This window comes from Pundamilia nyererei, unplaced genomic scaffold (assembly GCF_000239375.1).
Source record: "Pundamilia nyererei isolate P.nyererei 1_Seehausen unplaced genomic scaffold, PunNye1.0 scaffold00141, whole genome shotgun sequence".
Classification (NCBI taxonomy): Eukaryota; Metazoa; Chordata; class Actinopteri; order Cichliformes; family Cichlidae; genus Pundamilia; species Pundamilia nyererei.
In genome coordinates this window covers 574220-587845 of record NW_005187542.1, presented here as the reverse complement: position 1 = coordinate 587845, position 13626 = coordinate 574220, and the positions used below count along the sequence as shown (strand labels likewise).

The window sequence follows — 13626 nt, the reverse complement described above, 5'->3', positions numbered from 1 at the left end:
GTTGGGTTTTTTTCTCTGTATCTATGAAGCGCCTTGAGGCGACTTATGTTGTGATTTGGCGCTATATAAATAAAATTGAATTGAATTGAATTGACATGAATATTTTTTTATAAGAACCTGCAAACAGATGTTAATGTCAACAACTGAAATGAATAATGGCACAGAAAATTACTTATGATATCAGATAATTACTGAAATCCAAACCTCTGCCTTCAGTGTGGGGGTGGTACATAATAATCCGTTCATGTTTAAATGTTTTCTGTGTTTTGCACCCTGTTATATTTTTGTCCGTATAGTGCTGATAGCAGTATAGTATAGTGCTGATAAGGGATAGTGACACTGGGGCATTAAACGAATAGTCAGCAATCTCAGTTTTGAGATGGCTGCAAATGTGGTGTGATGACACCTGATGGAGTAGATGAAGCTCCTTTGGAGTTCCAGTCCAGTGTGCTTTGAGTACAGGCAGCAGAAAGGGAGCAGCTTTCGTTGATGTGGCCTTTCTGCTGTGTGCGCAGCAAGGTGAAGAACAGGGAAGCCAATTATTTTTGATGCAGTGTGGCTGATTTTGTGCAATCTGCTCTTTTCTGACAGCATGGTGAAGAAACGGAGCAGAAAGGGCCACTCTGAGGTTAGATTAGGTGGAAACAAGTTCTCTCATTCATATGTTATCTTCTCCTGCAGAGACTGTCCCCTTGGACCCCCGCTGTGGCTTGGTTCTGGACCAAGGCACGTGCAGGGACTACAGCATCCGCTGGTACTATGACAAACAAGCAAATGCGTGCGCCCAGTTCTGGTACGGAGGCTGCAATGGCAACAAAAATCGATTTGACACAGAGGACGAGTGCAAGAGGACATGTGTGGAAGTCAGATCAACTGGTATGCTCTCATGATTTATGTCAGCCATATTTTTGTCTTTTATGTCTTTCACACCTTGCTGCTTTATTTGCCTATTTCATGACTGAAATATTGAGGCTTTGACACTCCGCTTCGATCCAAATGTTTGGGAGTATTGACTTTCTCATATATTTTTTTTCCAGGTGGCTGAGTGAGGGCATCCGTCACACATCTGCCTACATTTCGAGGAGGGGCAGCTATGACCAGCCATTTTTCACAGGGTTATGTGAAGTTTTAGCATAATTCTCAGGCATATACATGTACACTGGTGTTCTGTATCATCTCCACATTTTTGCCTCCTCCTCCAGGATCTCTTGTAATTACAGTGAAAAAAAAGGAACGTAGCATGGATAGATAGGGCAGGAGATCATCCGTCTTCTCTCAGGAATACAGATGAGGGCTGGCTCGTAGCGTGTTAGGAGTTCCAAAGGACTTGACATACCCACAGATCATTTTTTTCATACAAAGCCTGAGTGCTGCAAACGTGTTGAAAAGATGGACTATAACTAATAACTCCAGTGCTTCATGACTTGTCATATAGATTTAATTTCCTTACTCAATCACTCTGAGGTCTATTAGTGCATATTCACAAAAAACTAAAAACACACAGTAGAGATGAAGCTTCTCATGCCTTGTATCGATCAAATATAGTTTTTTTTTCTTTTCATATATATGATTCCTAAGTTTATGGAATCTTTTTGAGCATTTGAATGTGTTTTTTCTTAGATTTACTGAATGAAAAATGTTTACACTGTTTCACTTCACAAGCTGTAACAATAATGGAAATACATGCATACATGTATACTCACACACACTGCCCTCTACTGGGTAACAAGTATTAATGTCATAACTGACGTCTGCTGTATGAGCAGAAAACCTACTGTTGAACACCCCATCTTTGTTGCTAGGCTATACTGACTGCATTCATACATACTGTACTAAGTGCTACATGGTCATCATTTAATATCAAACATTTTTGATTAATCATTTCTAAAGTAATATGTGTAAAATGCACCAACGTTATTGTATAAACATGATTTGGAGTATGGGGGTATTTTTTCTAAAATAAAGCTGACTTTTATTCTTTTCCAATGTCTATATTTTATTTAAGCCTTCCTAAAAATCCCAAAATTGATCATATAAAAAGTGTCCTAACATCGGCATTTGTAGTATTTATTAATATTATTAGGAGAAACATTTTGACTGAGGATGTTTAAAGTTTGGAACATGTTTCATGTTATCAGTGCGTTGATTCAACGGTTCATCAAGGCTCATAATAAAACCAAATTGCTTTTAGCGTAGCAGTTCATGGTTCTTGATGGTTAATGGTTCAGATATGAACATTAACATAGGCTTTCATAGACTGAATATAAAAGATGGAATGCTCTGTGACTATTTTCATGATGACTTCATGAGCTCCATCAATTATGTTAAGTCACATTAAATACAACATGAAATTATTTTTGTAAATGTTGGTCAGCATTGGTCAGAAAGGAGAGTAAATCAGGTAATGTTAATGTGGGTGATGTCCATTGGTTTCACAGTCAAATCATCTCCACAGTTGGGATGCCCCATTTGAAAAGGGTAAAACTTTGTTTGTGATCACTGCGGGCTTTATTATTACCTCAGCCCTGTAACCATTTATATTTGTGTTGAAAAACACCAGAATCTGGGCAATGTTCTTCTGACGATACGCGATCATAGGGAAAAAAACCTCTGCATTGGCGCTGGTACAGAATATAAATAGCTTCCTGTTTAAACTTCTTCTAAGTGATCGCTAAGGGTTTTACATCTTTCTGTTGCAACATTCTCCTCTCTGTAATCGGTTATATATTGAAATGCCTGTACATGTCTTCAACCTGGGCATGCTTTGTGTGCCAGGTTACAAAGGCTGGGTGGTGGGTGACCGACCGAAACAACTCCATCTTTTTTAAAACAAGTAAGCACCCAACGAGAGTAAGGGGCCAGTCAGAGTAAAATATAATTTAATTTTGATCCACTTTCCCCAACAGTAATTTTTATACAGTCCCTTAATACCCTGGACAAATGGCTACTTAAATGTGATTTCAATATGGTGTAAGTGTGCATAATTAACCTCCTGTGGCTTTAGGGAAGTGGCAGAGTCAGCTCTATCCTTCTCCTTAAATTACATTAGACACTCCTCGACAAGTGGCATAGTGTGATCTATCTTTAGCGCTGCCCACGGGAGAAATGTTACCTAACTCTACACACTCCTCACTTTATCAGGCAACAGGAATAAGACTCATATTGATTCAGACGCACCAGTAATTACCTTTTTTAATTGGCATTTTAACATCTTGTAGTAACTTCTGCGGTGTGACCATCCATCCATTCAAGACCAAGGAGATCAAATAAATGTTTTCATTTTAAAATCATCTTGGTGAATGGAAGAGTGTTTTAAAAGGTTCAATAGCGGAGTGCCACACACACATGCTGACACATACCAACAGCCAACAAGGAAAGTGCTGAATAATGCTGATTGGTGGAAAGAAGTTCTTCTAGAGACAATTTTTGCTGTCATTATGCAAAATTCACTCATATCAATAGACTCCTGCTCATGTGAGTAATTTACATGAACTTGCCACATTAGCTTATTATTATCCTGAATTTTTTGTGTTCTCTGTAAAGTGCACAAACGCACGTTACAAATGACCCATTTGTGGTGGACTATCAGTCTGCTGTAATCCATTAGCATTTGATTTCCATGAATTGATTTTGAATTTCATTTCTTTTCATTTCTCGTCAATATTTTTCTGTTTGACTTCGAGCTCAGATATTAGCATAAATATAAATGTTAATATTGTCAGTTAAAGTGAATTGTTGATGCTATCTCCATCCATCCATCTTTTTCTGGTTATCCAGGGCCAGGTCGCGGGGGCAGCAGCCTAAGTAGAGAAGCCCAGACCTCCCTCTCCCCAGCTACCTCCTCCAGGTTGTCTGGGGGAACACCAAGAGGTATATAATCTCTCCAGCATGTCCTGGTTCTGCCCCAGGGCCTCTTCCCGGTGGGACATAACACCTCACCCAGGAGGTGTCCAGGAGGCATCCTCGTCAGATGCCCAAACCACCTCAACTGGCTCCTTTTGATGTGGAGGAGTAGTGACTCTACTCTGAGCCCCTCCCAGATGGCTGAACTTCCCAGCCACTCTTCAGAGGAAGCCCATTTGTGCTGCTTGCCAGGCATAGCCCGAAAAAGGGACATGGGCAGGGGTGCACATAAGTGGTCCGCAGGTGCGCATGCGATGTCAAAATAAAAAACGCGCACCAGATAAGAAGTTGCAATGTCAGAAGGAGTCTGAACCGCAAAAGAAGCGCTTCTGACATTTCTTTGGAGGTGGAGGAACACCAAAGTAATTGCTTAAAGGAGCTTGCTTCTTCGACATCTTTAAGTGTTCTAAACAAATGTTTGTTCTCCTCCAGAAAATTTAATGTACGCAAACATGCACTGCAACTTCTTATCTGGTGTGCGTCTTTTATTTTGAAAGCACATGCGCACCTGCAGACCACTTGTGTGCACCCCTGGACATGGGCCCATCTTCCTGCAGGCCCACCGCAGGAGGCACTGTAGGGGTCGGGTGCATTGTGAGCGGTGGCCAGGAGTGGAGGCCCTGGCGGTCCGATCCCCAGCTACCAAGACTTGATGCAATACTATAATGTTAAAATACATCAAACAGAAAAACCTACTCACAGTTAAACACAGGTGGTTTTCATTTGGAACGAAGTTCACCTGAAAGTTCTTGTGTGAGTATTATACTATCTCATTTCATAAGCCTAAAAAAAGCACTGATAGCACTTTTCTTTTATTGTCATAGGTTTACTTATTTAGGCTACTTTTTTACTATGATAAAACAAGAACTTAAGAAGGATGGTATCATAACGTTGGGGGAATCTTTTGGTCCTAGGTTGAGATGTGCCACAATTTAAAACTGACTTTATATTATCTGCAAAATCTGATATCAATAATATAATGCAAAGCAATGGAAATTGGAGTATGTTTCAGTACAAAAGCACATCAGTGGCTATAATTATCTGAAAATGTAAATGCAAAAAAACTCAATGAGCCAGTGAACAATATGTCCAACTTTAAGAGGGTGCACTTATTTTGAATATGACAGCGATTGCTGTAAATGTCTCTTAAGACTCCAGCTTAAGGAAAGCTATTTGTAGGATGTGACCACATTGTCTCCACTGTTACCTACCCTGTGACACTCTGGGAGCTGAATCATGGTGGCATATCCCCAGCCAGTTGCTTCTTTCAGTCTATGGCAGCAGCTGCTCAACCCTGGCCTGTGGTGCACTGTGATTTGGCCCAGTTAAATTCCATAGAAGCTGAACCATTCAGGGGGCCAGAGGGAACTATATTTAGAGTGGGACAGGATTAAATTGCAGGGTCTTCACACAGGGAACCTTTTCTTTGCTCTGCCTTTTCCAGCCAGCACTGACTGCCAAGAGGACCTGTGGCCACTGTCTCTTTCCTCTCTCCACCAACTCCTTTGTTCTCCTACTGTTTACCTCCTGACACCATGGACCCCAACGCCATCAAGGAGGAGCTGCGCCTGTTTCAGAGCACCCTGCTCCAGGACGGCCTGAAAGAGCTTTTGAATGAGAACAAGTTTGTGGACTGTCACCTGAAGGTAGGCGATCGTAGCTTTCCCTGCCATCGGCTGATCATGGCTGCCTGCAGCCCTTACTTCAGGGAAATTTTCTTTACTGAAGATGGGAAGGAGGTGGAGAACACCAAAGAGGTGGTCCTTGAGGATGTTAACCCTTCCATCCTGGACATGATTATTCAGTACCTCTACTCAGCTGAAATTGATCTCACCGATGACAACGTTCAGGATATAATTGCTGTGGCAAACAGGTTCCAGATCCCTTCTGTCTTCACAGTGTGTGTCAACTACCTTCAGAAGAAGCTGTCCTTGGGTAACTGCTTGGCCATCTTTAGGATGGGCCTGGTGCTCAGCTGTCCCAGGCTCGCCATCGCAGCACGCAACTACATTGCTGACCGCTTTGAACTCCTTTATAAGGAAGAGGAATTCCTAAAACTCGCAGCCCATGAACTGTTTGCCATTATTGGTGGAGATTCGTTGAATGTTGAGAGAGAGGAACTGGTTTTCGAAGCCGTCATGGCCTGGGTCCGCCATGACAGGGAGAAACGCCTCAAGGTCCTGAAGGATGCTTTCAACTGTATCCGATTCCGCCTCCTGCCTGAGAAATACTTCAAAGAGAGAGTGGAGACTGAAGAGATTATCAAAGCTGACCCAGAGCTTCAGAAGATGATTCAGGTCATCAGGGATGCTTTCAAGGGCAAACTGCCAGAGAAACCCAAGAAGAATGAGGGAGAGGAGGGGGCCAGCAAGGAAGGAGGTGAAGAGGAGGACAGTCCATTCCCTGGATTCCTGAATGATAATCGCAGACAAGGCATGTATGCTCGTGACTTCATCCTGATGATCAATGACACGGCAGCAGTGGGATATGACGTCAGTGAGAACGAGTGCTTCCTGGCAGCCATGTCCGAGCAGGTGCCACGTAACCACGTTAGCCTGGTGACAAAGAAGAACCAGCTATACATCATTGGAGGACTCTTTGTCGATGAGGAAAACAAGGATGTTCCTCTGCAATGTTATGCATATTTGGTGAGGAGGTTTTCTTTTCATTTGACATTATCTTTTCTCTGTAGTAGGCGATCTCCTATTTGGTAAGGAAAAATGTATATTTCCTGACTGGTCACGAGTCGTTGCAGGAGGTCGCTGGCTGCTGCTGGGTGAAATCACTCAAAAAGACGGTATTGCACCAAAGCTAGCTAATTACTAAGTGGTAGAGAAACTTGAAAAAATGTCACATGAACCAGAAACTGAGGATATTCCTTATTTGAAGTAAAATGTGTTCCTCATCCTGAAACCAAGACACTTTGAAAACAGCAAACAGTCTCATTTTTGCAAGAAGCAAGAAGCTTAAAGGCAGGGAAAAAGTCCGTTTTTTTATATTAAATGTTTATATCAACAGTACAGAAATACAGTATAAATCTGATTCAGTATCACTGGGTTATATTGTGTTACATAGTTAGCTTTAGATGTTATGGTGGTTGTGAAACTTTTAAAAGTTAAATGATAGCTGGTCTAGCACTAGTTTTCAAGTGTAGTGGATAAAAGAAGCAGTAGTATCAGTTAACCTAAACCATCTTGTGGGATTTTATTTTAATTCCTTATTCAAACTATACATAAACTAGAAGGAAAATATAAGTGAAAGTTATTTTTTTAGCATGTGATAACAAAAAGGCTGCAACATAGTTCTATCTGAATTCTCTTTCCAATAAAAGATGAATTACATTATCCATCAGGTCTAAGCAATATACACAATTAGGAATGTGATAGAGGCCTTGAACTGCTGTATCTTACAGCATAATCAATATGCGGATATCATGGAGCATAACAAGCAGATTCATGAGGTGAAAAAGACAAAGAGCTAATGGGTGCTAAAAGTATGCTTTCTCCACTCTTGTGAGTTATAGTTTTGTTTTTTTTCCTCCTCCACAGTTGGATCCGTTCAGCTCAGACTGGATCGCGCTGCCCCCAATGCCTTCTCCAAGATGTCTCTTTAACATCGGAGAGAGCGAGAACCTGCTGTTTGCTGTGGCTGGAAAAGACCTCCAGTCCAATGAATCATTGGATAGTGTGATGTGCTATGATACTGAGTCAGTGGTATTTCTTTGTTTTGATCCCTACTTCCCCCATTTCTCATTAAACATCTCACATTTGATCATTTTTAGGTGATAATTAACCAAGGAGATTTAATTGCATTTCTTTGTTTTAACTAAGGATTTTCTGGTATTGAATTTAATTAATTAATTATGGTAAATCTGAAGTTGTTGATCGGCTCTGGCTGTTTTTATTTTTATTTTTATTTTTTTCATTCTTGCATTCATTTGTGGGCCATTTAAGTTATTGACATTACTCATATATATAACTTTTTTTTTTAAAATCCCAAAGAAATTAGAAGCAATGAATTCAAGGGAAGAGAATAACACTTAATGAGTTCAGTTGCTTACAATTGTCACATTCTTCAGGAAGATGAGGTGGAGCGAGACCAAAAAGCTTCCCCTGAAGATCCACGGCCATGCAGTTGTCTCCCACAAAGGGCTGGTCTATAGCATTGGAGGAAAGACGGATGACAAGTGAGTAAAGGACCTTCTGTATGTTTGTATGTTTCTTGTTCTTATACTTTAGAGTGGAAACTTTAATCTGAATGCTCACTGCAAAGAATTCCGACCCAACACACCATTCGGTTTGAGCTTTTTATCAAGCACACAGTAATACTTTTCCGCTCGGCACACATGGCAGCCAACTTCCAGTCAGCTGCACACCCCTCCCCCTCTGGTCTCCAACATCACTGAAAAAGGGAAATCCTTGACATCAATGACATCCACCTGTCCCTCCAACCTCCCTGGCACCACCCCTCCCCTGTAGCTGGGCCAGGGATCACACCTCCACCACACTCACTGATTATCCTATAGTCTTAGGGTAAAGATTAGTATGGGTTTTGTATTCTGTCGTGATATTTAAGACAAGGGTGTTTATTGTGAGAATCAGAATCAGGAGACTTTATTTATCCCCAAGGAGCAATTAACAAACAACAGAGCAGCATAACGTTGAAGATAAGGACAATAAGAGTGAAATAATAAATACACAGAATATACAATATATACAGTTTTAAAATTACACGGTTTTGAAATTAAAGTGACTGAAAGGTGAATAAATAACTGTAAGTGACTAAAAATGAATAAAGTGTCGGTAGTATAAGAAGAGTGTAGTTTATGTTTATGGGTGTGGGAAATGGTCTTACCGGCTGGAGTTAAAAAGCAGAGTGGCTTTGGGGACAAAGGTGGCTCTCCTCCTCTCAGTCCTGCAGGAAATGCAGTGGAGGCGTCGCCCAGAGGGGAGCCATTGAAATGTTGGGTGAAGAATGTGAGATGGGTGTCCCCACAGAGATAGCTGAATAAATGTGAGTGTGTAATCTAATATATGCTGCAATCATGGAAAATACCAGCCCTGTGCATCTCTTGTTACAGCCAGCATATGCTATTTTTCCTCTCTCTCTATGCCTGCGATAGAAGCCAGAGTTGGGAAGGGACACACTTTTTACAACAAAATGAACCTTAGGCTTTAAAACTGTAATAAGACATGCAGTCAGCTCTTGATTTCAGCTGTCAGTAAAACAGGCTGCTAATTATCAAATGTAAACAGGTGTGCTCGACCTGGCTTAACCCTCGGAGGGTTTAAGTCAAAAAAGGGACCCTTTTTTGACTTAAACCCTCCGAGGGTTAATATAGCTAGGACTATCACCAGAAGGTCTCAACCAAGAGGAAAATAAGAGCAAGAGGTAAGGGTAAATGGCACTTTTCTACAGCATACTACAGTAGCCCATTCACTCCAGCACTTTTCTCTACACCGAACAGCTTGTCGTAACTAAAGTTACAGTTTTAAGTTACAACTTTAAACTTTAAATTCAGATCTTTAAAAAAAGATTGGTTAGTTTTGTAACCACATAAGAATACTTTTTGGTCTAGCTGCTCCGTTTGCCCATTTAACAACATTTAACTGTTTCCAAAACGGACACAGCAAATGTTTATTTAGGAGGAAAATGGAATCACTGTTCAGACTTTCAGTCTTTGGATTAAGTAACAATGAATGTCAACCTAACATTGACTGCAATTAGTAAAGGTTTGTGAACCTTTACTAATTTTGTCCCCATGTCTTTAAGAGCTCCTTCTCAGGACACCTTTGTTTGTTATATAGATTACGTTTACTAACTGCTTTTTGTGCCATTTCTCTTTTCTTTTCTTGTAGAACAGTTTTTAGTCCATTTACTCACTCCTGTTCTGCTCTTTATCCACATGAAGCTTTTCTTTCTTCAAATGTGTTCCTGTTGATTGGTGTTTAGAGGCTGTGCCCTTTCAAATAGAGAAGTCATGATTTTTTTTAATGAAGGCTTCATGTTGAAACACACTGTGAGTCCATTAGTCCAATTAGTAAAAAATAATAATAATAATGAAGACATGAGGATACATTTTTATAATCAATCATTTAAACATTGGCTTTAAGATTACATTTCTTTGTCGGTAAACAAACATGTATCTTTCCTTATTTAAAAGCAATTGATTTAAATTATCATCATTTTCATTTTAGAGCTTCGTATTTGTACAAAAAAGATGCTTAAAGCACCCATTAATTGCATCTATTTGTGTAGGTGACATCACCAAATCAACACCAAAAATGAACAAAAAAGTTTGACAGCTTTTGATGCTGAAAGTCCCACATCTTTCCTTCATCTTCACAGCAAAGCCCTTAACAAGATGTTTGTGTATAACCACAAACAGTCAGAGTGGAGGGAGCAGGCCGCCATGAAGACACCCAGAGCCATGTTTGGAGCAGTTGTCCACAATGGCAAGATCATAGTGGTTGGTGGAGTCAACGAGGAAGGCCTCACTGCCTCGTGTGAAGCCTATGACTTTGCAACGAACAAGTATGAATATGTTTGCAACTTTCCTGTTAAATGAGAACACTCACTGGTCACTTTATTAGGTACACCTATTCAGCAGTTTGTTAATGCATATATCTAATGAGCCAATCGCATGGCAGCAACTCAGTGCATCATGTAGGCCTGGTCAAGGAAGTCTGCTCAAGTTCAAATTGAGCATCGGAATGGGTAAGAAGGGTCATTTAAGGGAGCAAGTCATGGTCTAAGGGTTTTAGAAACGACTGAAATTTTCTACTGAAGTTTTCCCACACTATCATCTCTAGGGTTTCCCGGGAATGTTCTGAAAAGTATCCAGTAAGCAGCAGCCCTCTTGTTCATGTTAGAGGTCAGAGATAGACAGACTGCTCAAGTCACCAGTCACAAGGTTTACTCCAGTGGACAGGGCTGGACTGGGACAAAAAAAAATCAGCCCTGGCATTTTTGGTCCAGGCGGCCAACCATCATTTTCTTCTTCTTATTATTTTTTTTAAGAATATGTATATCTGTCAAGCATACACATATTATGCATTTTTTATGTTTTTGTTTGATTATAGATATTGAAACAGGTTCTCATCAGGTACAGTTGTTTTTGGGTTATTTCTTAGTTGCTACATTTTAGATATAAGCAGTGGCTCATGATGAAAGTAGCCATTTGCTCCTTTCCTAATTATGTCCCTCCATCTATCTTCTTATCATGTGAGTTTCATCTTCCTGCATCTCTTACTCACTTCTACACAGCTGGTTCAGCAGCAGCCTCCTGTAACTGTGAGGTCTGGTTACTAGTTGCTGTTCACGGTGCAGCAGCGCCAACAACAAATATGTTGTTAATTTGACCCATTTTGCTGCATCTATTTTTAAGTTTCTTTTTATTATTTTCTCTTAGCTTTTCAGCTCTACCTTTTACTCACTTCTTCTACACTAAACTTCTTCCACAAGCTGCACCAGTGAATAGAGAAGGGAGGAGAGGGGAGGGGAGGGGCTGATCGCATTTAAGAGATTTAATTGGGCAATACAGTGTCAGTAATAAAAATGAACCAATGGGCCCCCATCAGTGCTTGCACGGCAGCGGCCTTTCAATCCATTGGCCCAAAATGCCAGATGACCAGTCCAGCCTTGCCAGTAGAGCACCTTTGGGATGTGGTAGAACAGGATGTTTTATTACATGTCACATTTAAAATCATCCCACTTCCCCCAAGATGGTTAGAACAATCACAGCGCTCACTGGTTCTTCATGCTCATTGAGTCAAACCTTTCTCTAATAATTTTAGCTAGCTGGCTTCTCAGTGCGATTTATCTGCCCTAGCTAGTGCAGTATCTGGATAGGATTAAAAGGAGCCTCAATACTAATAAAACATAGATTTATCTTAGTGTGGTTTATTTATTTGCAGCAGGAACCTCTATCAGGTTGATTTAGATTTGCTTTAGCGATGTAGTTGCTATAACTAACTGGAGCCTATTGGCTCAGATTAACAGTATTTAAGCTAGCTAGTTTAAACTCTGACATTAAAATTTCTGCAATTAAGTGCAAAATATAAATACATTTAAGTTACAGGACTGGTTAATTTACTTGTTTATAACCAACAGAATTTTTTCGTTTAAAAAAAAGTGTTGCACTCATTTGGCTTTGATAAACTACAGTTCAGTTATCTGCCAAAAGAAAAGAGAAATACTGAAACTGGAAAAAATGACTGCGGTACAAACTACAACAACAGGGATAGCTTAGACTTATTTCCTACCTTCTCCTAATGTTGTGTCTCCTCAGGTGGGAGCCCTTCACAGAGTTTCCTCAGGAGAGAAGCTCTGTCAACCTAGTAAGCAATGGTGGCTCGCTTTACGCTGTGGGTGGCTTTGCTATGGTTCAGATGGAGAACAAGGAGGTGACTCCCACAGAGGTCACTGATGTCTGGCAGTAAGTCTTATTAAGTTGAGGGACCCAGATTTACAGGCTTTTATTTTTTATATTGCTACTTTGCTCGTTTGGGAAAAATGACCCAATTCTCGCTCTTGTTAGGTATGAGGAAGACAAGAAGCAGTGGAGCGGCATGCTGAGGGAGATGCGCTATGCTGCTGGATCCTCCTGTGTTTCTATGCGCCTCAATGCTGCAAAGATGCCTAAACTGTAGACAGAAGCAGTTTCTTTTTCTTACACATCCCCACCATCAACACCTTCTGTCACCCTCTCCTCCTTAGGCGAGCTACCCCCTGGCCTCCTAATCCTCTCTACTCAGATTTCTGTGCGTCGAGTTGATCTTTGACATTCATTTTTTTCTGAACTAAGATGATTTTTATCTCTACAATAAAACACTTGCTTCTGGACTGCGCCATCCCGACAGTGAATAGGAATCACAATTTAGAGTGATTTCTATTCACTTTTCTAGCTTCCCTTTTGTAAAATAAACATTTGTAAACTTCAGCTTCTTTTACTGCTTTTAAGTGTGTGCGTGAGGGACATTACAGAGAACATCAGCATGTCCAGGGCAGCCAAGGGAAAAAAGACATATATTTGTAGATGCAGATGTGTTATGCTTTGAGGTAATGTCAGGTGTAGACTTGACACTCAGCGTAATAACCTTTAAACACAGGACAAATATTAAGCATGACTGCGGTCAACACTGCATGCTCTAGCGATAGCAGCAGTCAAACATAATGTGAGAATTGTAGGCGTATTTTTGCAGCTTACCCCGACAATGAGTGAAATATATTCACACTGAAAAATAACAGCGTGCATGTTTTTATGTTTACATTATAAAGACTGACACAAAAGGAAGAGGAAATTGCACAAGGTTTAAATCAATATTTCAGTGTGGTCTGTAGCTGATGACTACATGAGGTGGGAAGATGTGTTAAGGCGGCTGCAATCATTAATGCTTGAAGTGAATCATTAACAAAGACAAGCAACCTATTTATAAGTACCGAACTACAACGCTATGAAAAAGTACCCCCCTCCCACTACCTGATTTCTCTCCTTTTTTAAATTTTTGCTTGTTTTTCAGACTTACATGTTTGAGATCACACACACAACCTGAGTAAATGCAAAATGCAGTTTTTAAATAGACATTTTATTTATTAAAAAGAAAACAGGTAGCCAGACCTACCTAATCATATGTGAAAAAGTAATTGCTGGTTTGGTACTACCTTTAGCAACGAAAACTGCACCCAAGTATTTGTAATGACTGCCAATGAGTCTTTCACGTT

At 40.4% G+C, this 13626-nt stretch overlaps 2 protein-coding genes across 3 annotated transcripts in view; both read left to right on the top strand.

Annotated features, from left to right (window-relative positions):
• The window catches only part of LOC102210360 (collagen alpha-1(XXVIII) chain-like), a 46425-nt gene extending 44463 nt beyond the window's left edge, over window positions 1-1962 (top strand). Inside the window, exons 33-34 of the mRNA XM_005744284.1 lie at window positions 682-876; window positions 1038-1962. Coding sequence (XP_005744341.1) covers window positions 682-876; window positions 1038-1045 — 203 coding nt within the window. The 3' untranslated portion in view covers window positions 1046-1962. The remainder of the gene's footprint in view (window positions 1-681; window positions 877-1037) is intronic.
• Window positions 1963-5309: 3347 nt separating this feature from the next.
• Window positions 5310-12844, top strand: LOC102198557 (kelch-like protein 41b). 2 transcript variants are annotated; one of them, XM_005744239.1, is made up of 6 exons: window positions 5315-6551; window positions 7452-7609; window positions 7982-8089; window positions 10252-10437; window positions 12194-12340; window positions 12443-12844. In XM_005744239.1, exons 1-6 carry the CDS (start codon window positions 5439-5441, stop codon window positions 12552-12554), a joined length of 1824 nt encoding a protein of 607 aa, XP_005744296.1. In that variant the 5' UTR covers window positions 5315-5438; the 3' UTR covers window positions 12555-12844. The 2 variants fall into 2 exon arrangements, with proteins under 2 accessions (XP_005744298.1, XP_005744296.1); XM_005744241.2 differs by lacking the exons at window positions 10252-10437; window positions 12194-12340; window positions 12443-12844 and adding an exon at window positions 8816-8921 and having other exon boundaries at window positions 5310-6551.
• The last annotated feature ends 782 nt before the right edge of the window (window positions 12845-13626 follow it).

What these genes read in the sequence shown, in the direction of transcription:
- LOC102198557 (XM_005744239.1), top strand. Translation starts at nt 5,439, where the DNA reads ATGGACCCCAACGCCATCAAGGAGGAGCTGCGCCTGTTTCAGAGCACC. An exon ending in GGAGGAAAGACGGATGACAA is followed by an intron (nt 8,090 to 10,251) that starts GTGAGTAAAGGA and finishes TCATCTTCACAG; the next exon opens with CAAAGCCCTTAACAAGATGT. An exon ending in TATGACTTTGCAACGAACAA is followed by an intron (nt 10,438 to 12,193) that starts GTATGAATATGT and finishes GTGTCTCCTCAG; the next exon opens with GTGGGAGCCCTTCACAGAGT.